The sequence below is a fragment of the Bufo bufo genome, chromosome 5 (assembly GCF_905171765.1).
Source record: "Bufo bufo chromosome 5, aBufBuf1.1, whole genome shotgun sequence".
NCBI classification, from domain to species: Eukaryota; Metazoa; Chordata; class Amphibia; order Anura; family Bufonidae; genus Bufo; species Bufo bufo.
Window position 1 is genome coordinate 492,890,324 of NC_053393.1, and position 24,499 is coordinate 492,914,822.

Genomic DNA, 24,499 nt, shown 5'->3' on the forward strand with positions numbered 1-24,499 from the left:
TAATACAAAAACTCCGCCCAGTACAACAGAGGGAGCTGCAAACACCGGAGCCTATACCGGGCGAACGGAGCGGCGCCCAGACATACTAGTAAGTGCAGGGGGACCCCTGGGCGCCGCTCTGCCCACTGATATAGTTAGTTTTTAAACTAGTGAAAGGTCCTCTTTAACTGCACATGAATTTACCAAAAATGCTTCCATAAAGTTGTAAATGTCAGAGAGTCTAATAATGTAGAGATACATTCCTAGATCAGGTCACTCGGGAGTCTAGGAAAGGACATTTTATATATATTTTTTAAATAAAATTAAGTTTTCTGAACAGTGGTTACCATCTTGCCTGAGTTGCTGCTGTCCTATGTTAACAGCAGTTCAGAGATTTACAGCAGCCACATGGACATGCTCTGTGACCTGTTCAGAGGACACCGTGCAGGGAGGGGGTGGAGGTGAGCTGGCTACAGAGGTCACTTTGCAGGGAAGGGATGGAGGTGCGCTGTCTAAGGAGGTCACTTTGCAGGGAGGGGGTGGAGATGAGCTGTGAGCATGACCTATTGTAAATTATTTATGCTGTATTGTGCTGTGAAATAGAGATTTTACCTTTTTCATTGTAATCCTTTGTGGTGATTATGATGATGAGGTTTAGTATAAAAACTCAGAGTTCAGGATTCTTTTGACAGGTATTAACATGGAAAATTGGAAAAAAGCATCAGAAATGTCATGAAACCTTTCCGTAAAAAAAAAAAAAATTCTCAATATTCTAACATCCTAATAATTTCTTTCTAGTTCACGATGAAGAATGTGACTCCGATGTAGAAAATGAACAAAACCATGATCCTAATGTGGAAGAGTTCCTCCAGCAAGGTGATACGGCTGTCATCTATCCAGAAGCACCCGAGGATGACCAGAGGCAGGGCACGCCCGAGGCTAGTGTCCATGATGAAAATGGTAATTATAGCCGTTTCTAAGTCTCTTTTTTTTTTTTTGTGAGAGAATATTGAACAACGCTTACAAATGGCTAGAGGCATTGGTCTCGTATTATAAATATCTGATTTATTCTGTTTTATTGGTTGATGGCTGTTCCAGACGGCACTTTGTATTGCAATGGTCTCACTGTATTTTTGTGATTTTTACAGTGAATTTATAATAAAATGTCACCTCACTGCAAGTATGTAATTGGTAGAGAAGGGTATATTGCCCTACACTTATTCAAAGTCCTCCTGAATTTTGATTGCTTATTTACCAGCCTCCTGCTTTGGCTTATAGAAAGAGTCTTGAGTGGGAACCCAGTGTCTGTGACGTCTATGGGTGGAATTGATCATAGACAAGAATATCAACTTGTGCTTCTGAAGGCTGCGCCTAATCTATGACTAGGCTCCTGCCACTTCTTAAATTAGGTGCAGCACTGGCAGTCCGTGCACCTAAACTGAAATCTATTTCGGTACCTAACTGGCGTAGATTTCAGTCTTCATTTATGGAAAAAAGAATATTTCTATCTTGACCTCAATGAATATGACATAAGGAGTGGAGTAGAATATTGATTTTAGTGCTAAAGCATTGCGAAACTGCTGACAGCACCAGTTAGGGGATGGGGAGAGCAGTACAAACGTACCTTTTGTATAGCCTTTCTGATCTGATGTGGTTTGAATATGAACTTTTATTCTGCTAGATTCTGCCGTTGAGCCGGAGCTTCACTGTGAAGTTCAGTCTGCATTGAGCTGCTTTACAGCTCCTCCCCCTCTTCTCAGAATGACAGCTGTAGCATCCAACCAGGAGACACTACAACTTAAATGTCCTGCCGCTAAGATCCCAGCTGGGCCTGCAGAAGTCTCCAGCCATTAACAACTGCTATTCACCATTGTTATTTTATGTTCTATTTTTATTTTATTTTTTTCATGCAATGTGGTTTACATAATATGTGATCTTTTTCTCTATGGGCTCTTATTATTGCAGCAGTGCTGTATATCTAGTTTATTACTTTTCAAAAATGTATTATTTTTTTTGACAAAAATTGATTTTTATTTGTTTGAGGGTGGAGGTATTTTTGTTTTAATAAATTGTATTTAACCTAATGTACCGTAACTTTTATTATTTATTTTGTGCCATCCTGTGATCACTTGATTACTTGACATGCATAGTGTTCCAAAGCATTCTTGTCTGTCAGTATAAATTCTTTTGTGGCCGAATAGTCTGATGCCTATAGCAGACCTGAGGGGCATAGTAAGGCCCCCAGTTGCCATAGTAAAGAATAGGCACCTTGCTATTGTGTTGCAGGGTATCAGTCGTTGAAGATGAGTCCCATCGCTCTTTCAAACTCCTTAGATGCTGCATTCGCCATTGATTGCAGCACTTATGAAGTTGCTTCAGCCCTGCTCACTCCCTGCTTCTGTGTTTGTACTTGTGCCAAGAAAATGAGCAGGGTGAAGGAGAGGAAGGGTGGGGGCGAGGCAGCCTTGCACCATTTATGGTTGGGGAGGCAGGGGATGCCTTTTAACTCATACATGTCAACTCTCCAGGAAAATCCCAGGAGTGCAGATGGAGGGCTGCTTTCTCCTGGAAAGCATCCTTCCAGGTACTCGACCTGTATGTAGGCAAAAGAGCTGTCATTCCCAGGAGCCAAAGTGCACTGAGGAGCTGGAGTGAAGAACCAAACGAGGGGTGTTTTGTGTAATCGGGGCATGGCCTGAAAAAGGCCATGCAAGTTCCCAAATATTTTCAATCAGTTGTCTTCACATGCTGCAACCTCCTATTTTAAGGAAACCATGCATCCAAAGTTGGCATCAAAATGTTTTAACATCCTAATTAGAAGTGACACATCCATCAAGTTGTGGAAAGGCAGTGGAGGGACAGGAAGCGGTGTAAAGAGAACCAGCCCGTATGACACGGGGCAGCTGTCTTTAATTTTTAGAGTTTCGGTAGAGGATTATTTTAAAAGGAGGTTTTCCTATAATATGATAGATTTACATGCAGTTACCGAATACCCTCTTCTTAGGATCCCCAAAAGCTTTCCCTTCCTACAATGACTGCTGCCATTTTGTAACAAAGTATTATATAGTGGATGAGCTTAAAGTCACAGGTCCATCTAGTCCAACCTGTAATCCTACCAGGTTGACCAAGAGGCTAGCAAAAAACCCTATGAAGGATAACAGTTGTCCCATACTAGGGGAAAATTCCTTCCTGAACTCCAAATATGGCACTCGGAGTAAACCCCTGACTCTGTGTGCCATCTCCAGAAATCTAGAATCCATAACTTGTAAAATCATCCAGACACCTCTTGAACTTATGCAATCACTCAACCATCACAACCTCCTGTGGCAGTGATTTCCATAGTTTCACTTCTCTAACAGTAAAAAATCCCCGTCTGTGATGGCGAAACATAGACATAGAGGATGTCCTCTTGTCATGGGTGCTGGCCTAGGTATAAAAAGATCATTAGAAAGACCTCTTTACCGTCCATTGATGTGTGTTCATTTTAATTAGGTTGCCCCTAATCCATATTGTTTTCTAAACTGAATAACCCTGAGTTTGTTAAACTGTTTTGATACTGCATTAAAGGGAATCTTTCATCAGTTTTGACCATGCTAAACTGCTGACAACACTTAGGTAGGGCATGGGGATCAGGAGTAGTGTGAATATGAACTTTTATTCTGCCAGGTTCTGCTCCTGCAAGTGGTTTGGAGGCAGAGCCTTCCTGAAGTGTCCTGTGCTCTCTGCATTGAGTTGTTTTACAGCCCCTTATTTATTCTTTTGAGTGAAAGCTGTTGTCTTATCCTGGTGGGATGCTTCAGCTGTCAGAGCAGAGAGTAGGGGCTCTCCAGCAGCTTGATGCAGAGAGCATGTCACAGTGAAACTCCAATGCACTTGCAGGAGCAGAACCGGGCAGAGGAAAAACCTCATTCAAACTACTCCTGATAATATTAGCTTCACAAAGGGTATGTGTGTCCTGCTCTCCTGACCGCTGCCTATTGCTGTCAGCTGTTTAGCATGGTCAACACTGCTGACAAACTCCCTATAATTAGCTTAGTTTCCCTCTTCTGTGCCTGCTCTAGTTCATCTATGTCCCTTTTATCCAAAGATTCCCAATGTGGTATGAATAATCATGAAGCCTCCATTTTTGTATGGGCCTACAAAGTCTTGGAAGTGGTGCAAAGATGCAGGCTAGAGCTCCACATTGTCACTCCTGATTCAAATTTACAGCAGTGCTGTGACTCAGATTTGCTTCAATTCTCGCATGGAAAAGAACAATGCAAAAATTTAGTAAAAATTACACAAAATAAAACATGGTTATTGTTTTTGCTATAAAGAAACACAAGTCACCAGTGAGGATAGGCCATCAATATTTAATCCCTGGATAACCCTTTTCATGGTAACAGAGGCCAAACCGCCGCCACTACATGTGGACTTACCCTAATGTCTGTGGTCCTAAAACTATTTCTTTTGACCCATAAAACTCATTTTCATTGGATGAAACCATTTACTGCTCGACAAATGTCCACCCTGCCTTACTTGCATTGATCCTTTGTTCATATTACTTGCATTGAAGGCCTACCGGCTGTGTTTTCTCCATACTGTGATGGAGATGAGACCACCTTGAAGGTACTTTGAAGGTATCCCAGCTGCAGAAGACTCTCTACAGCAGCAATAACACAAAAATGAAAAATACTAATAATTCAGATAAATTCTAATTCGAGCGGAGTTGGTAGAGTCTGCCACGAGGTGCAATTTACAGTAGCGGCTGGAAGCAAAGAATACTTTAATATACTGTAATATAAAAGTACAATGACTTATGAACAGCGTGTGAGAAAGTGATGGCTGGAAGGAAGAGTGAACGCACCTAACCTCCCTTTTTATCTCTCATATCACCAGCTATTTTGGAGGTCAGGTTAACAATGAAATTTTAAGGATGTGAGATTTTCAGCTTCCGTGCACTCTAAAATAATACCTTATCACAAGAAAGAAGAGGTTTACCACCCCTTAGAAATGCACAGGTGTCAGTGGAGCTCTACATCTTTGGAGTGACGCTGTATTGAGAGGGTGGCCGCTAAATAGACAGGCGCGGCCTTTGTGTTGGCTGGGTCTAATTCTCTGACACTCACTGGTCCGTAATTAATAGATAAGGGGCATAGAGAGGAATGTTGGCTCGTTTTACGAAAGGGATTGCCCCATTAGTAGAACTCTTCACCTACCCAGAGTATAGGATATAAGTGTCTGATCATCAGGTGTCCTACCGCAGGGCCATGTCCCTCCCCTCCCCTAAATAAATGGATCAGGGGACTTGCATGCGTGATGCCACTCCATGCAACTCTATGGGACTGCCAGAAATTGAGCTGAAATGGAGAACACATGCCGGTGCACTGCTCCTTTCAAACAGGGGGACACAGGTCCCCTTTCTAGTGCTTCCTATCCAACAGTTGGACCCCTGCCGATCAGACACTTATCCCCTATTTAGTTGATAGGGGATAACTTGTTGTAATGTGATACCCTCTTAAAAGGTGCACCTTTTTTATTTTTTTGGAATATTGTGAATTCCATTAGTGACCATGTGGTGGTTATGGTTCTCGTGTAATAGTGGGGTTCCTAAGCCAAGGGCTTTCTTATTAGTTTCAGTGTTTTTTTTTCCATTAATAACATGTTATTATCTCTCCATAGCATAGGTGCTAAATGTTAGATTGATGGGAACCCTACCGTTGTGACACCCCACAATCACTGGTATAAGGGGACCCCAGCCGCCCAGTTAGATATGCATTCTCTATTATGCTGTATGGAGCGGCAGCACGCTGGAGCGGGGAAGCCGACCAGAGTAATACAGTAACTGTGGCAGGTGACAGAGGGAATGTATGGAGGGTTGATTAAATGTCTGTCGGAATGGCCGGTGTTTGATCATATGTCAAATTGCTGCCGTCAACAAAGTCCATTAGACATTAAGTGGGAGATTTATCAAAGCTAGCGCAACGGGAAACTCACTTGGCCGTCCCTAGCAACCAATCAGATTGATCGTTTTTATTTTTTTAAATAGCTCAGAAAAATGAAAAGTGGACCCTGAGCTCCAGTTTAGATAAATCTCCCCCTATGTCCGCAGTCATTTGTGGATGGCCACCAGCTCATTGTCCATCTGCCTGTTTGCGAGAAAAGATGGTCCCGTCCTGCTGGTGTGGCACATGACAAATAGTTTGTCGTAAGCAGATGACCACTGGATATACAATTTGGAGAAATTAGTCTTTTTTTTTTTTTTTTTTCCCATGCCGGTGTCTTATTGTTTGTTCCTGATTCTGTGAACTTTCCACTCGCCGATATTGTGTAGATGTCTATTAGGTAAGATGCTCAACCAATTTATTGATGACTTCTGTTTAATGTCGTCCACAGGAACTCCAGATGCATTTTCCCAGCTCCTTACCTGCCCATACTGTGATAGGGGATACAAGCGCTACACATCGTTGAAGGAACACATTAAATACAGGCATGAGAAGAATGAAGATAACTTCAGCTGTTCTATGTGCAGTTATACGTTTGCCTATAGAACTCAGCTCGACCGTCACATGACCTCACACAAGTCAGGAAAAGATCAGGTACGTCATTGCTTCGATTTAGTCTCACCATCTCATGAAGTGATGGTGTATAGCTGTGATCTCCACCGATTCTGCGACTGATGCTGCATCCCATGCACAGAGACTCTGGCCACCTGGCTTTGCAGGGAAATGCAGCAAAGCCCCTTCAAGTCGATTTGGGTTCCCAGAGGTCCTGCTGATAGGGAAAACATTATAATAAATTCCATGTCTTACAACTCCATGTACAGACAGTTGCACTCTGTGTGCTCCGCTGTCTGTCAGTCTACCAAAGAGAGCCTGGTAAGATGATAAAGAAAAAAAAATGTACCTTCCCATGCTCCCTCTGATCCGGCGTGGCCTCTGTACTGTTCTCCAGGCTGCGGCTGTGATGTATTGTCTTGATATCCCATATACCACTGAAGCCAGTCACTGGCTTCTGTGATGTAAGACATGAGGTGGCTGAGGCAAGTGCTTGGCTGCAGCAGTATGTGGGATGTCACCGCTGCAGCCAAATCAACACACCACGGCTGCAGCTCGGAGAAGAGGACAGAGCGGTGGTTTAACTTTTCATGGTAAAGCTATGGACTGCATCAATTAAAATTAAAAAATAATATTTTTAGGATTTCCTTCTGCATCCATTCGTTAGAAGTTTGTGGCTTTCCTTGCTGTATTTTGTAGTAGGTACTTGTGTCTTCTAGCTGACTGTACGTGGTTTGTCTCTCACAGAGGCATGTAACACAGTCTGGAGGAAACCGTAAATTCAAATGCACTGAATGCGGAAAAGCTTTCAAATACAAACATCATCTAAAGGAACACTTACGGATTCACAGTGGTAAGTATGTCCTGTCCTGTGCTCGGGGACGTATAATTAGGTGGTCTACCGTCTGCATTGACACACACATGCATTAGATGAATATTGGCTGAACCTGCTGCTTTCAGCAAGACGGGGCTGATTATCTTGTGTATTGAGGTGTCCCAACTCTCCCCCTGGTCTGCCATTGGGGTCAGATATCAGCATGACCCCCAGAGGTGTATATCAGCGACTTATTCCTCTCTGCCTATGGAGAACACATGCAGGCTTGGTCAGGTTTAAAGTAATAGCTGTCGGCCAAAGGCTGATCTATTATTATATTAAGGGTATGACCACGCTTAAACTGACTGTACGTTTTACACTAGAGCTGAATTATCTCCTTGTTTTCTTGGTTAGGTCACCTAGAAGAACTCGCGTCCCTATTTGTACATGTGGACATTAAGGTAGTGAAGTCTCCCTGCTGTACCTGACCTGGCCTGTCCATATAGTTCAGGGATGGCCATTCATGGTGTAAGAGATAACAGCTGATTACCCAGGAGGCGTCTCGGTCAGGCTGGCTCTTTTACAGAAGAAGAACATAGATAGGATGATCTTGTAGTCTCAATCTATGTTTTATCAGATTTTTTTCCCTAAGGGCCCATGGACAGGACCATATCCATTTTGGTGTCTTCAAATCGAATTCAGTGGGTCTGTATTTTGTGGACACGTATAAGATATGTTCTATCATTTTGCGGAAAGGACATATGGATCATTTTGTATGCTTTCCGCATCCCTATGTCCGTTCTGCAGAAATATAGACTAATGGGGCCGTTTATCAAACTGGTGTAAAGTAGAACTGGCTTAGTTAGCCATAGCAACCAATCAGATTCCACCTTTCATTTTGGACAGCTCCTTTGGAAAATGAAAGGAGGAATCTATTTGGTTGCTATGGGCAACTAAATCAGTTCTACTTTACACCAGTTTGATAAGTCTCCCCCCTATGTCTGCAAAATGCGGACCATTGAACCAATGAAACAATGGGTCCACAAATAAAATGTGGACAGTACACGGACCTGATCCGTATTTTGCGGATCCTCGATTTGGTCGTGAGCATGGGGTCTAATACTACATGGAGTACAGTTGTAGAGCAATAGCCTGTACATTCAGCTCAGACAAACGCTGGTTATTTCAATGGAAGGGGGAGATACATGGTACCTAGACACCTCTGCTGCCCCTTATCGCCTGACAGTACCCATAAACATGATGGTTCCCATTGAAATTGGCAGGTTTGGCCAGCGAAAATATGATTCTATGACTTCCATTCTATGACTTCTAATAAAAAGCTGATATTTTATATTACCACCTGTGTATTGTGTGTATTATGGGAATTCTTTCAAGTTATGCTTTAATATTCTCATACGTTTTTATCTTGAAGGAGAGAAGCCATATGAGTGCCCAAACTGCAAGAAGAGATTTTCCCATTCTGGTTCTTACAGTTCCCACATAAGCAGTAAAAAATGCATTGGAGTTATTCCTGTTAATGGACGCGCACGATCTGGATTAAAAACCCCTCAGTGTTCTTCCCCATCCCTCTCAGCATCCCCTGGTAGCCCCGTGCGGCCACCGATTCGACAAAAGATGGAGAACAAGCCTTTACAGGAACAACTTCCATTAAACCAAATTAAGACTGAACCTGTGGATTATGAAATAAAGCCCATAGTGGTTGCATCAGGAATCAACTGTTCGGCCCCTTTGCAAAATGGGGTTTTTAGTGGTGTAAGCTCTCTGCAGGCAACCAGTACTCCTCAGGGTGTGGTACAAGCTGTTGTTCTACCAACTATGGGCCTGGTATCACCTATTAGTATTAATCTTAGTGACATTCAAAATGTTCTAAAGGTGGCTATGGATGGGAATGTAATCAGACAAGTGTTAGAAAATAGTCATGCAAGTCTTGCATCCAAAGAACAAGGGACAATTCAGCAAGCGGGTCATTCTGTCATTTCAGCTATTAGTCTTCCTCTGGTTGATCAAGATGGAACAACCAAAATCATCATAAACTACAGTTTAGAGCAACCAACACAGCTTCCAATTGTTCCACAAAATTTAAAGAAAGAAGTTCAAGCAGAAGTTTGCAAGGCAGAAAAATTACCAGAAGATCTCACAATTAAAACCGAAAAAGACACAAAGTTTACAGCGGACAGCACTTGCACGATTTCTGACGATGGGCCACAAAACACAAATGCACTTCAAGAACCCAAGCACTATGACCAGAAAAAGAGTGATCTACTGCTTCCTGAAAGTAGTAAAGCTGAACCTATTAAGTCTGAGTCCTCCTCTGTGGACACCACAGATGCAAATCTCGTTCCTAGTCAACCACCATTGAAGAATCTCCTCTCTCTCCTAAAAGCTTACTATGCGCTAAATGCGCAGCCGAGTGCCGAAGAACTTTCTAAAATTGCTGATTCGGTTAATCTACCACTGGACGTGGTAAAAAAGTGGTTTGAAAAAATGCAACGTGGAGAAATTTCTGTTCCGTCATCAAGGTCATCTTCTCCAACATCTGAACCCAATGGTGACTTGACAGAGAAAAATACTGAAACAAAAGACGAAGACAGAGTTCAGAATGGCGTATCTGACCCCCCTAAGAATGAGCCCTCTCAACCATTGACCACAAATGGTTCTACGAGTGGCACAACCTCTCCTTCACCACTAAACCTCTCTTCTTTAAAAAACTCAGACGATGCAACAACCTCTGGCGAGGGACAGGGCCCCTCGCAGCAGCAAGTAGAACCTCTAGACTTATCCTTACCAAAGCAGCTTGGAAATGTACCGGAACGACCTTCCATAACTAGCGTTTACCAGAGCAGTGTTTATTCTGTTCAAGAAGAACCCTTGAACTTATCTTGTGTTAAAAAAGAACCAATGCAAATGGACAGTGTCACAAAGTCGGAGCCAGCTCTACTTTTAAACCCAAGTGCCAATCCCATAAACATTGCTATTCCTACAGTCACTGCCCAGTTACCTACTATTGTTGCCATTACCGATCAGAACAGTGTACCCTGTTTAAGAGCACTAGCTGCCAACAAACGGACTATCCTGATCCCTCAAGTGACATATACTTATGCTACAGCTCCTACCCCTACAGTTCCCGAACCACCACAAAAAAGCCTCCAAACAAACGGGATTCAGGTAATGTTTTATGTTTTCTGAAAACTGCATGGGCTGTGGGCAATTGGGTCAGATCGTTGATATTTGACACCAGTAGATACATTGCAGGATTATTTGATGTAAGGTCTAGTTAGTTATGCAGTCCTCATAGACTAGTATCTATCTTTCTAGACCCAGGTTGCATTTTTTTACACGGCCATAAGAGTAACAGGTGACTTTGGTATTGCTGGATAGAGAAATTGAACCAAATTTAGTTTTTCAAAGAGACCTGCTGTAAGCTGGCCTTAAACATTAGATTATTATTAACGAAACCCTCCATTTTTGGTGAGACTGGCCAATCAATATGTATCGGGGAAGGGGGGGGGGCCTTTGTACTCTCCTTCATAGCAGATTTTTAGGACGATAAGTATCAGGCAGTTGGACTTCAACGTGCCCCATTCTGTGTTCTCAGGGAGATAACCCACCGTCTGAAGTGTCGGTGGCTTTTGAATACATGCACGCTCAGCCAAGCATGCTTGTGTATATGGGGCAGTCTGAAGAGAGTATCTAAAATGTATGGCCAGCTTTACAAAGTGCCATTGCTGAAAGGGTTTTATAGGTTTCTTAACAAATATATTTTTGTAGCATAAGGTGTAAATGTGGCCCTACGGTGCTTGTCTACATTTTCTTGTAACAAGTTTTGGCGTGATTTAGCTTTGACATGCCTTAATTATGTGCAAAATACGGATGCTGTCCGCATTTTATTTGCGGACTTGTTTTCAATGGGTCCATGGTCTGCATGTGTCATCCTTTTGGGAGCGGATATATGGAGGAGGAAAGCACACAGATGATCGTGTGCTTTCCAAATCTGTATGTCCGTTCCACAGAAAACATGTCCTATACTTGTCTTCAAATTTCAAACCCATTGAAGTAAGTGGTTCCACAAAAAATGCGGCTACAACACGGATCGCGTCCATATTTAGCGGATCCACAATTTGTGTATGTGACCTAAACTCTGTATATAGGCATCTTCATTATAATTAAACGAATGCCTATAAATTACTACCAGACCACTTATAAATCAATATCAATTTATTACATGATTGCAAAGACATATATAACATACATAATTAAAAAGGGGTATGAGTGCAGGGAAATGGCGACATCATCTGGAGGAAGGACACAGCGGATACAGAGTTCATATATATATGTCCATATACACAAATGCATAAATTCACAATAAAGTACAAGTGCAATTATATAAGTGATATATAAGTGTCCTTCCTCCAGATGATGTCGCCATTTCCCTGCACTCATACCCCTTTTTAATTATGTATGTTATATATGTCTTTGCAATCATGTAATAAATTTATATTGATTTATAAGCGGTCTGGTAGTAATTTATAGGTATTTATTAGTTATACCATAGGCTTATGTGTGTAGTCCTACCTATGATATTGACTAGTTAATGAACCTAGATTCCTGCAGTTAGGGCAAAAATTGGTTCTATTAGAATTAGGGTTCTTTCACATTAGCGTTTTTCTTTTCCGGCATAGTTCCATCACAGGGGCTCTATACCGGAAAAGAACTTGTAACGGAACGCCTAGCACCCCGACCGGGTACCTCCGTCGATAGATGCTCCTAGTGCTTCCAGAGGACTCCAAGCACTCCACTTGACACCGTCAGCACTGCAGACCCCACGAACCGCCTAAACTTGGTGGAGGTCTCGCCGTCTCCTACCCACCCTGGACCTACGACAAGGCTCCAGTGGGTGAACCTCTCCTAAATCCAGAGACAGGAACCAGGAGCAAGCTCTTACAAGAGCTTATACTCAGGGGAGTATTGTGATATAGCAATCCCCAAGAGTGTAGTTATTCCATCCCCCAAACATGAGCCAAGACTTCATGAAGGTATAAAACAGGCACACTTTATTGAGGGCTACCCGCCCGTATTTATGCAGGTCCCCATCTGGTGGACATGCCCCTAGGGGACCAGAAGGAAGACTGTGACACAGGACAGATACGTAGCACTCAGGATACACAGACACAACACATCCCCACAATGCATCATGGTTTCCTCCTCTCTGCCCTGGAGACACCCGAGGAGCAATTCAATTATCTCTCAGGACAAAGGGAAATCGCCAATACACATGTGGGGACAACAGGACAGAAATCACCACCCAAACACACAATGTCACACCCCCACAGCAAACAGACATTTAACATAGCCCCAGATAGCTCAAGTCTTAGTGCATATCATTAGGTGAATGGCACTCAGAATACACGAATACAATAAAATTAGCTATCTGGGTACCCTCACATAACAAAATACAATTCCAAAGACAGATTTAAGCTATGCGGCCGGTCTGTCTTCTCCTTTAAAGTTAGTATGGGCCATAATCCTGAGGCAAGAGGCTGGTAAACAGGCCTCTCCAAAACCCAGTGGCGAGGTTGGTTTCGCCACAGAACTGATCAGGCATATCCCCATGCATTCTGAATAGAGAGTAATCCGTTCAGGATGTCTTCAGTTCAGTCATTTTGACTGATCAGGCAAAAGAGAAAACCGTAGCATGCTACGGTTTTATCTCCGGCGAAAAAAACTGAAGACTTGCCTGAATGCCGGATCCAGCATTTTTTCCCATAGGAATGTATTACTGCCGGATCCGGCATGCGCAGACCTTTAAAAATGAGAAAAAATTAATACCGGATCCGTTTTGCCTGATGACACCGGAAAAACGCATCCGGTATAGCAATGCATTTTCATCAGTCTGAAAAATGCCTGATCAGTCAAAAAAAATTACATGCGTTTGCATACAGTTTGCCTGATCAGGCAGGCAGTTCAGGCAACGGAACTGCCTGCCGGAATCAAACAACGCAAGTGTGAAAGTACCCTTAGATGGTATTTACTATTTATAGGATACATAGCTTAAACTAGGCAAGCTGGGAGCATGAAGTAATCTCGGACCCCCATGTAGATGATGGGGCTTATTAAATTTAGATGGTGCAAATGGTCTAAAGTTGTACCAGATTTATTATAGTGGCTGATGCTGGATGATAAATCAGGCGCATCTTTAGACTGTTTAGTCTGACTTTATACCAACGTATTTTTTGTCAAAATTCTTGGCGCATGGTGTCCCATCTTAAGTCATGCACCTTCTCTAACGAGTGACACCAACTCTTTTCCGGTCATAGCAAAAATGTGTCTAAATCCCTTAGTAAATGTGCTGTAAGGCATGTGCTCCAGAATTAAGTCCTGGAAATTAAGATTTCTCTGCTCTGCACTGATGAGGGCAAGCTGTCTGCAGATGAGTTGCTGGCTTAGCTATCATCAAACCTATGCTTCAAGAACTGTTTCAGGTTAACTTCCTCACATCTGGTGGCATCAGAGGCTTTCTTCTCTTTTTGGAAAGGCATATCTTTTTCGCCACAATGTTTGCACATTTGCAATAGTAAATCTGCCCTAGTGATTCTATTTGTTAAACTGTTGAGGGACAGCCTTATCATCAAACCACTACAGCCATGACTCCTGCAGTAATTGCACTGGATGTATTGCGGCTATTTAATATGCTGTCCGTATTGAGAGGCCCCACATCTCCAGGACCAGGATGTGACCTATATATGGTTGTCTGGCTATTAGGTTCCTAAAACAAAGCACAGCAATTAACTTGAATCGGAATCGCTGTTTTAAAGGGATTGTTCAGCGTCTTGTATAGAAGATGAATAAAACCCAAAGCTAGATTAGATTTTGAGAGTGTTTTGTAGTTGAAGTGGCAGGTTCACTTTACCTGCATTTCACTTACGTGGCTGTCTAAGGGTCCATTCACACGTCCGTAAGTGTTTTGCGGATCTGCAAATTGCGGATCCGCAAAACACGGACACCTGCAATGTGCGATCCGCAATTTGCGGATCCGCACATCACAGACACTATAATAGAAAATTCCTTTTCTGGTCCGCAATTGTGGACAAGAATAGGACATGTTCTATTTTTTCCTGGAACAAAATTGCGGATCCCGAAGATGCGGATCCAGGAAATTTGGATTTGCATCCGTTCCAGCCCCATTGAAAGTGAATGGGTCCGCAAATTGCGGAACGAATGCGGACCCAAATTATGGACGTGTGAATGGACCCTTATAATGGTTTTCCAGGATCGTGGCCGTTGTTACCTGGTTCCCTGTAGCATGTGGTACCAGATAGCCAGGAGTGACTGGGAGCCTAAAAGATACCCACAAATAGGCATCTCTTTTAGGCTCCTTTTAGGCAGATATTTTCACTTGGAACCGAACCCAAGTTCGGGAAGTGGTTTTTTACAGTAGAAATCAATTTATGAAGTTATTATGCAAAGTCTCGTGAGACTTTGCGAAGTAATTGCGGCTCATTGGAGCCAATACATTCAAAGACTGTACTGAGCGCTCACTCCGTACAGTATTGAAACAAAGTTTTATGCCAATCGACTTCGGATGTTTAATTCGAAAGCGATTCGCTTATCCCTACTGTGATAACCCATCCTCAGGATAGGTCATCAATATCAGATTGGTGGTGGTCTCCCTCCCGGCACCGCTGCAGATCAGCTGTTTGAAGAGAACACAGCTCTTGTACAAGCTCTGCATTCTCTTCACTGTTTTCCTGCTCGCTGTTCAAATTGCAGCGGCAAGAAGTGTAATTACAGCTCCTCCGCCCCTATTCACTTCTGTGGGAAGGAGCACTTGTAGTTACTCAGTCTCAGGCCTCATACACACGACCGTTTTTTGGGTCCGCATCCGAGCCGTAGTTTTTGCGGCTCTGGTGCGGACCCATTCACTTCAATAGGGCCGCAAAAGATGCGGACAGCACTCAGTGTTGCTCCGTTCCGTGGCCCCGCAAAAAAAAATAGAACATGTCCTAATCTTGTCCGTTTTGCAGACAAGAAAAGGGATTTCTACAATGGTCCGCCGGTTACGTTCCGCAAATTGCAGAAGGCACACGGGCGGCTTCCGCTTTTTGCGGCTCCGCGGTTTACGGACCGTAAAAAACTAAACTGTTGTGTGCATGAGGCCTCATTAAAGTGAATGAGAAGGCAGCGCTCGCAGGAGTGCTGTGTTCTCTTCAAACAGCTGATCTGATATTGATGACCTATCCTGAGGACCACCTGGAGTGGACACTGACCCAATCTTCACATGAGAGTTTGGTCTGTACTGAGCATTTCACATGCACCATTCTTCTCAGGTTTTTCCGGCATGACTCATTCTCCCAAGTCCTCATAATCCAGAGCACAAATCAGTTTCCTGTCGTTACCCAAAGAGGCCTAACAGTTAGATACATCTTGCCAATCTACTTAGAAAGTGTGGCAGAAGCATATCCTATTCAAGGGGTTGCCCACGATTAGGGGAACATGGGTACCTTCTACAAGAAACAGCGCCACACCTGTCCACTGGTGACATGTGGTATTGCATCTCATTCCTATTCACTTTAATGGAGCTATGCCGCAATAGCACACAAAGCTCATAGACATGTGTGGCACTGTTTCTGGAAGACATCAGCCATGTTTGTTTTTCCATTCCTGTACAGAGGAGTATATTCTGACACACTTAATTTGAGTATTAAAGGGGGTTGTCAGGTTATTATATTTTTTTTTTAAGTGGCTGGAAACGGTGTAAATTAAAGAAAAAAATATTGTTAACCCTTTAAATGTCCTGCATGACCGCTGTAGACAGTCACATGCTGTTGATACGTGTGAATGATGTGTGTCATGTGATTGCTGCAAGATCAGTGGGGACTGGAGCAGCGGGGTATTTAAAAGGTACGGGTTTTTTTGTTTGTTTTTCTCATTATTTTATAGTTTCCTGCTGTAAGCTAATATTTTAAAGATCTCAGACACCCCCTTTAAACCACCCACATCTATACAGACGTGATGTTACTATACCATGCCCTATGTCAAGTGCATTCTTCCATCAATGCTAAACCCACACCCGCAGTAATAAGTGTGCGCGCACGTGCCGTCTTACATGTGGTTACTGCTCGTTTTTTTTCTCTCTATGGAGTCACTTTATATTTTTTTGCAGAGTGTGAGAACTTTTTCTAGGGAACCACAGTAATTACCACCTGCGCCTGCACTAATACTGGTAGTCACACCTGCTACCTACCTGTCCGATTCGGACTAAGGCCATGTTCACATAACTGTAAAACAACCCACTGTTAATGTCTATGTTACAGATGTAACTTCCCAACCCTGGCTTCTACTTTGTGTACGGTGATCTATGTTCAGTTCATCAGGACGGTGAGGGCTCCACGTCCTGGGACCCGGCCATATATGTTGTCCATGCTCCAGAACTGGCGGAGAAGAGTAAAAATGAAATGTATTTTGATTGTGTATTTAATACATTTCTATGGTTGGTCTCCTTAAAGGGGTTTTCCTGGGATTTACAGTAAATATTGATGACATGTCTACATGATAGCTCATCAGTATGTGATCAGTGGTCTGAAGATCAGCTTTTAGAAGAGGCCAGCGCACTCAGACCAGTACTGCGGTCTCTTCCACAACCTGTGACGTCCCATCCATCGGTCACATGGCCTTTGTGCAGCTCAGTCACATTCACGTAAATGGGATTGAGCTGCAGTACCAAGAACAGACACTATATACAATGTATGGCGCTGTGTTATATTATGAAGAGCCCCTTCCAACAGCTGATCAGTAGCCGGGAGTAGGGCCCCTGCCCATCAGACATTAATGACTTATCCTTCGGATAGATCAATCATAGGTCCCAGGGAAACCCCTTTAATGCTCGGTAGGATGGTATTTTTTTTTAATGCAATTACACTATTTTAAGCACCATATAGCGGTATTATGGGGCCGAGTGGTGGTATTATCTTGACACACTTTTAATCTGGGTGTTCCCACATTTGTAAATAATATACAGTCGATTTAACCATTGTAACACACAGGACCAGATTTAATAATATTTGTGCGACAAAAATCTGTCTAAAAACGTGATGAAATTTGACGCGTCTGGAGTTTCTACACATTTTTTCCTACAAGGGGATGAGCTTGGCGGAATGTGGGTGAGGCTTTGTGGCAAAGGGGTGGGTCTCAAAGTAAGCCAACATAGTTATAGTTGATACGGTTGAAAAAAGACCTAAATCCATCAAGTTCAACCAAGGGCAAGGTGGGGATGTGAATCCCAGAAGGAATTGAGACTCAGATTTCTACACGTTTTCATAAGCATTAATGTTGTTTACTTTTAAGAATTCATCTAAACCCCTTTTAAAACCGTCCACTGTTCCTGCTGTGACCACGTCCTGAGGAAGTCTATTCTACAGATTCACAGTTCTTACAGTAAAGAAGCCTTGACTCCTCTGGAGACTGAACTTTTTCTTCTCCAGTCGGAGGCAGTGCCCCCTTGTTTTTTGAGGGCATTTTACATGGAACAGTTTTTCACAGTATTTTTTACATGGCCCATTTATATACTTGTATATGTTAATCATGTCCCCCCTTAGACATCTCTTCTCAAGACTAAATACATTTAATTATTTTAATCTTTCTTCATAGCTAAGACCCTCCATGCCCCTTATCAGTTTAGTCGCTCTCCTCTGTACTTTTTCCAGCTGCAGAGCTTGTAGTTTATGGACATCTTCCATAGACTGTTCAGTTCTACATAGCTTAGTGTCATCTGCACACAATATTTGGTATAGAGTCAGAGAAAAGTGTCTATCCCTGCACCACGTTTATAATCCAGCCTGGGCCCCTGTGATAAATCTGGTGCGGATCTGGACAGCCGGTCTAAGCTTACCTATGATTAGTTAATCTGGGCCACAGTTATTTACCCACTGTTTAAATACGTTATGGAAGTATTTCCACATTTTTGCAGTAATACCCGGCTAATTAAGGCCTTGTGCACATGTCCGTATTGCAAACCACTGATCTGCAAAATACGGACACCTTCTGTGTGCAATCTGTATTTTTCTCACTCCCTTTGCTAGAAATTGCTATAATTTGCGGAATGTACATACCTAAAAGAAATGGACCCGTGTGCAAGCTGCAAAAAATACGGATTGGACACGGATACAAAATACGGTTGTGTGCATGAAGCACAAGAAGAATCCAGCTCCTGAGACCACCAGCCAGCAGCTGATTTGTTACCGAGGCGGGGAAATATTAACAGCTGTCCATGTAATACATAAAGCTCTGGTCCACACAGGCGACAATGCTTTGGCTTATAGACGGTGGTCCTCGACATAGGTTATGACATCTATATGCCCTAATAAAGCATGTGGACAAGGACTGTCCTGATGAGACAACCATGTTAAACCACACCCTGGTGCAACTTCATGCTCCCACTCCCTCTATTCTAAGAAGGGGCCTATGCTACGGTTAACACTGCCCATAGAGACGTTTTAGGATCTCTTTTATGGCCACCACAGGACCAGCTTGTTACATCGATCCTTAGGCCATTCCTATTTCATAGATCAAAAAAGAATGTAAATGTTTGTTTATAGGAACACATAAATTTAGACCTTTTACACCACACTTGACATTGAAAAGTGTCCATTGACCACTGAAAAAAACTTTTTACAATACCACCCTACTGCGGTATTTATAGATAATTGACTGTTAGTCATTGAGGCGTTCAGCAATACTTGTGTGGGAACAGGTTTTGGCGCTGTGTAAGAATTGGCTTTGAACCGCACCCCAAGAAATTCCCTGTTAAAGGTGTTGTCCCATGAAAAATAGTCTGCATTTTTCAAACCAGCACCTGGATCTGAATACTTTTTGTAATTGTATGTAATTAAAAACGTACTATAGCCACTTAACTATTCACTTAAGGCTATCTGTATAGCGCCACCTACTGTTTGTCCTTTTTCTAATATTTTTGTCCTGCTCACTGAGGTGGACGCACATTGTCAGTTCCATCCTTTATCTGCTGCCAGCTGCAGTAAAAGATCCACCTGAGATCTCTGCCTGGATCCATGTGAGGTGTAGGGCTGGTTCCATGTATCATGTACTATATATCGGATTTTCATTTTTTTATAATTATTTTTATTTTTTTTTACATTAAAGGGGTTCTCCGGGCTTTTAATATTGATGACCTATTCCCAGGATAGGTCATCAATATCAGATCGGCAGGGGTCTGACACCTGGCACCCCCGCCGATCAGCTGTTTGAAGAGGAGGCGCCGCCGTGCCAGCGCTGCCTCCTCTTCACTGTTTACCTTCTCGCCGTCTCCTCTGCAGCGGTGAGCTAGTGTAATTACACCCAAGCCGTCCCATTCATTTTAATGGGACGGATCGCTCCGATATAAGTGTATTCAGGAGACGGCGAGAAGGTAAACAGTGAGGAGGAGGCAGCGCTGGCACGGCACGCGCGCCTCCTCTTCAAACAGCTGGTCTGCGGGGGTGCCGGGTGTCTGGCCCCTGCCAATCTGATATTGATGAACCTATCCTGGGGATAGGTCATCGATATTAAAAGCCCCGGAGAACCCCTTTATCTATGGGATAACCCCTTCAAAAGAAGAAAAATCTAAAAACTGATAAATAAGGCGCCTGCCACTCGCGGCAATTTTCCTGGACTCTTTTATGGCAGTTTTAATTGCAATAAGTTGATCAATTTATCAACTAAAAAATGTGAAATGGGGAAAAAGTCACCCACATGGGACAAGAAGTGGTGTCCTGGGAGCACAGGAGCAGACAGAGTTTTAACAAAATAGCTGATTGATATGAAGAAATCTATTGAGAAACGCGTTTTTACGTTTCTCACGCACGTTATTATAGGCAGCAGGCTCATTTGAGGACCTTTGTTTGAAATATGGATGTTGAAAATGTAATAAATGAAAGTAAAGCAAGTCCTTAGACTTCTTCATCATGGATATTTTTTCTTGATTTAGTAAATGTACATTATTTCATTTGAGTGATTTAAGCGTAATTCCTTGGGTGTAATTGATGGCATGCATGTTGTGTTACAGCGCGGCGCTTGCTGCGTTGTTTGTTGTGACACCTGTGTGTATGAGATTAGTGCTGCGCTGCATTCCGTATAGTTACACGCTCCCCCCCCCCCCCCCTTGCATTCAGCACAGCGTGTCATTTTCACAATTTCCATCTATTTTTTTGAATCTGTAATGCTTCTTGTGTTCCCTAATTACTCTCAAATTACAGAAATGTGGAGTGCTAGAAGCACGGAAGGACCAGGTATTCTGTCTAGTCTACTCCCTTTTATTGCTGCTTTTGCTTTACGTGAGGTTGTCTAATATAGTTGTTTCTTGAATTTTCAACCTCTCCAATGATGACTCTTGCAGGACACTGACACTTATACCTTGGCCCTCATGCACACGACTGTTGGCCGGGGCCCGTACTGCAGCCATCAAAGAGCGCCTCTGCAATATACAGGCACCAGCCATTTGTGCACCGCATCATGGATGCGGACCCATTCACCTGTATGGCTCCGCAATCCGGAAGGTGTGGTATGGAACGGAGGGACGGTACCCCGCAAAAGCACTACAGAGTGCTTCCGTGGGTTTTTCGGTCTGTTCCCTTCGCACCACAAAAAAAAGTAGTGCATGCATGGGTCCTGCGTCTGCATACGGTGACCTTAAGGTCAGTGCCCGTGTGTTGCGGATGACAATTTGTGGTCCGCAGCACTGGCACCGGTCAACAGTGGCTGTGTGCGTGAGGCCTTATAGGAGTTGTATCATATACTGTAGGACAAACATGACTGCTTGGTTTCCCACACATTGCCACTCTTGTTCAAGTGTTCAGTATGATATATAGGCTATTCAGGTAACAGGTCAAACTGCAATACCAGGCACCACCAAAAGAGTGGCGCTGTTTCTAGAGGTAAGCATGATATGATGTTTTCATAGTGGTCGTCAGACTGGCTGACCTCAGCCATCTAACCTCTAAGCACCCCAGTACATGATTACATTGGTAAACGTCTGATCCTGTGAAAGTGGTACTAGTGCCTGTTTGGAGGTAACATGGGTACCTATGCATATATATATTTGGGAAAAGCGAATGTATCTGTCTCATCAGAAGAGTTCCTCACCTCTGAGGGGCCGTCCTCGCAGATGAAGTGCCCACCTGCCTGTTCGACCGCGCTGGACATCTAGCCGGGCCCTGCGCTGCTTCTCCGAGTAGCGACACAGGCTCCACAGCTCAAATTTTGCTTTCGGAGCAGCGACTGCATTTGCGCATCTACCCAGAAGTGTAGCGGAGCACACGGTATCGCTGATTCAAGCTTCAGCACCTGCCCTGCTTCTAGAAGCCGCAGCGCATGGCCCAGATCATCGGGGTCAGACTAGATGTCCAGAACTGTCAATTAACAGGCAGGCGGTGGGCGCTTCTTCACCGGTGGGGACAACCCCTCACAGGTGACGAACACTTGGTAATGAGAGGAATAGCTTTGCTTTATATATATTAGAGGGTTATTCTGGTGAAAATGTCAAGTTGAAAGATATACGTTTTACTAAATGAGCTTTTGTTAGTAATTTCTTAGTGGTCACTGATTTCTAGGCCCCTTCTCCCTTCACCAGAAGTTCAGTATTTCTTGTTGCACACTATGTTGTCAGCTGCGTCCCTTGGATCCTTCCGCCCCCGCAGCGCCTGCGTAGTAATCTGACCAGGGGAAGCGGCTGCTACAGGGCCTGAACTCAGAAGGGGCCCACCCACAAGGAGGACTAAAAGATTGTCAGGGCCCCCTCCACAGTATTATACAATGACATTATATACAGTGACATGACATTACATTATGTCAGAGAGAGCTATCTTGACTAGCCGCAGGAGTGGGGGGATCCACGGGAGGCGAGGGTTGCGAGGGGGAGGACCTTCAAAAACGATCTTGCCTTTATGTATTAGTATCTGATGAATAGAATACAGTAGAATTCCAGGCAGACAAATAGTAGTGATGTTACACGGGGAAGGAGTCCAGCTAATTCCCTTTGGTCTCTACGGTAGATCGTCACCTATTGACTTGTCACATCTGAGAGGATTGACTGTCCTTCCTCCATCAGGGTTTAGCTTCCAAACATAGTTCCTAATCCTTTAATGTTTCATGCTTTCCTCCGATCTGGCATCCTGAGTGACTCAGACATTGTGCGATGCACCTGCAGTTACTTCATCTGGTGACTCCATTCATATCCTAATGGCAACCAAACAATTAAAATGCACTCCAGTCAGGTAGCAGAGACTTGTATACTTTTGGCTAAAATCTATTTGTAGCTAACCCATTTATGGAGAAATGGAGCGGTTACTAAGTTACTCTAATCCTCCTCATCGGCTTTTATTTATGAAGCACCAACATATAATGTAGTGCCTTCAATTTTACATTAAAGGGGTCGTCTCACCTCAGAAAATGACATTTATCATGTAAAGAAAGTTAATGCAAGACATTTACTAATGTATTGTGATTGTCCATATTGTCTCCTTTGCTGGCTGGATTCATTTTTCCTTCACATTATACACTGCTCGTTTCCAGGGGATAGTATCGCCACATCCGTAAAGACTTAATAGGCCCACAAGGGGACTATAACAGACAACATTTAGATTGCTTTTAAAATACAATGCACTATCCTTATAGTGCATTGCATTTTAATGTCAGTGCTTTATTGACATTGACCAGCAAGCTGCGCCAGAGAGGCACAGTCTGCTGGAAGACACTGAAGGCTGGCTTGGGACCTATAACAGACCCCACCCAGGCTTTATACACATTGGCACTCCGAGATTGCATTTGCAGAGTGCCAATGGGAGACAGAGGGAGTCCACACCCTCTGTCACTGCTTTACATGCGATGGGCACCATTGGCCGCGGCACGTAAAGGGTTTTACAGCCCGAATCGGCACTCCTGCCAGTCCGGGCTGTCGGAGCAGGAGTATGGCTCGCATGTGAGTCGAGCCCCCGCTGCACAGGGGACTCGTGCATCGCTTAGACTGGGCTGCCATGAAAAAGCGGCGGCCCAGCCTAAGGCCCCTTAGTGACCGCCGTAAAAAGACATATGGGTGGCACTAAGGGGTTAAAACTATGAAGAAATTGTAGAGCAGTATTCTTAAAAGGGTTGCCTGACTTTAGCAAATGGCAATTATCATGTAGCGAAAGTTAATACAAGGCACTTACTAATGTATGGTGATTGTCCTTATTGCCCCCTTTGCTGTCTGGATCCATTTTTCGATCACATTATACACTGTTCATTTTCATTGTTATGACCACCCTTCAGCAGCGGTGGTCATGCTAGCACACTATAGAATCTAGGAGCGCGCATAGGCAGCAGCTCCCGTTTCGGCCCCCCTCGTATCTTTGCGGTGTCTATAACCCCTCTGGAAACGTGTTGTTGTGTTTTTTTTATATATTTTTTTCTTGGATGAATCTTGCAATATTTTAATGTCTGTGTTTGTGCATATTTGTGTTATCAGCTAAAGTACAAGCAGGAAAACCATCAGCCAACCATCAGTTGAAACCCCACTTTTATAAATGTCCCATGAACCAGTGATGTCATTCATATGAAAAAACCCTCAGTGATGTCATTTCATAAGCTCGTGGGAGCATCTGTGCCTGTGAGCGGGTAGGGTCATAGCTTGGGTATCCCTGATCTGGTACATGTCAGGCTCAGGTTATGAAGATACATATTTCTATGCAAGTTGCATAATAAAACATTAAAGGGTTTTTCTGGTATTTACTATAGTTTTATGGTTACTGTGGTAACAGATATGCTCATGTAGTTGCTTACCTCATGTACATATTTTTCTTTTTCAAAATTTGTACTTTACTGATCCATCTTCACCATGTAAACCGATGACCCTGTTCTGTTTCCATCCTGTATGTAGCCCTTCCTGTTCCTGTATCCATGCAAACCCATGATGCACTTCTCCTTTCTCTGCCACTGCTTCAGCACCGCCTCTAACAACGTCCAGCTAGTTAATAGCTCCTCCCACCCCGCTAGTTACATAGACACCGCCTCTAACAACGTCCAGCTAGTTAATAGCTCCTCCCACCCCGCTAGTTACATACACTCCCCTAGCACTGCCGCAAGACCCAGCTAGTTTATAGCTCTTCCCACCAGCTAGTTACATAGA

General features: G+C 43.5%; 1 protein-coding gene across 1 annotated transcript in view; it reads left to right on the forward strand.

The window, feature by feature from the left end:
• The window catches only part of ZEB1 (zinc finger E-box binding homeobox 1), a 147,698-nt gene that overhangs the window by 117,295 nt on the left and 5,904 nt on the right, over positions 1-24,499 (forward strand). Inside the window, exons 4-7 of the mRNA XM_040434253.1 lie at positions 778-939; positions 6,355-6,557; positions 7,263-7,368; positions 8,762-10,515. Coding sequence (XP_040290187.1) covers positions 778-939; positions 6,355-6,557; positions 7,263-7,368; positions 8,762-10,515 — 2,225 coding nt within the window. The remainder of the gene's footprint in view (positions 1-777; positions 940-6,354; positions 6,558-7,262; positions 7,369-8,761; positions 10,516-24,499) is intronic.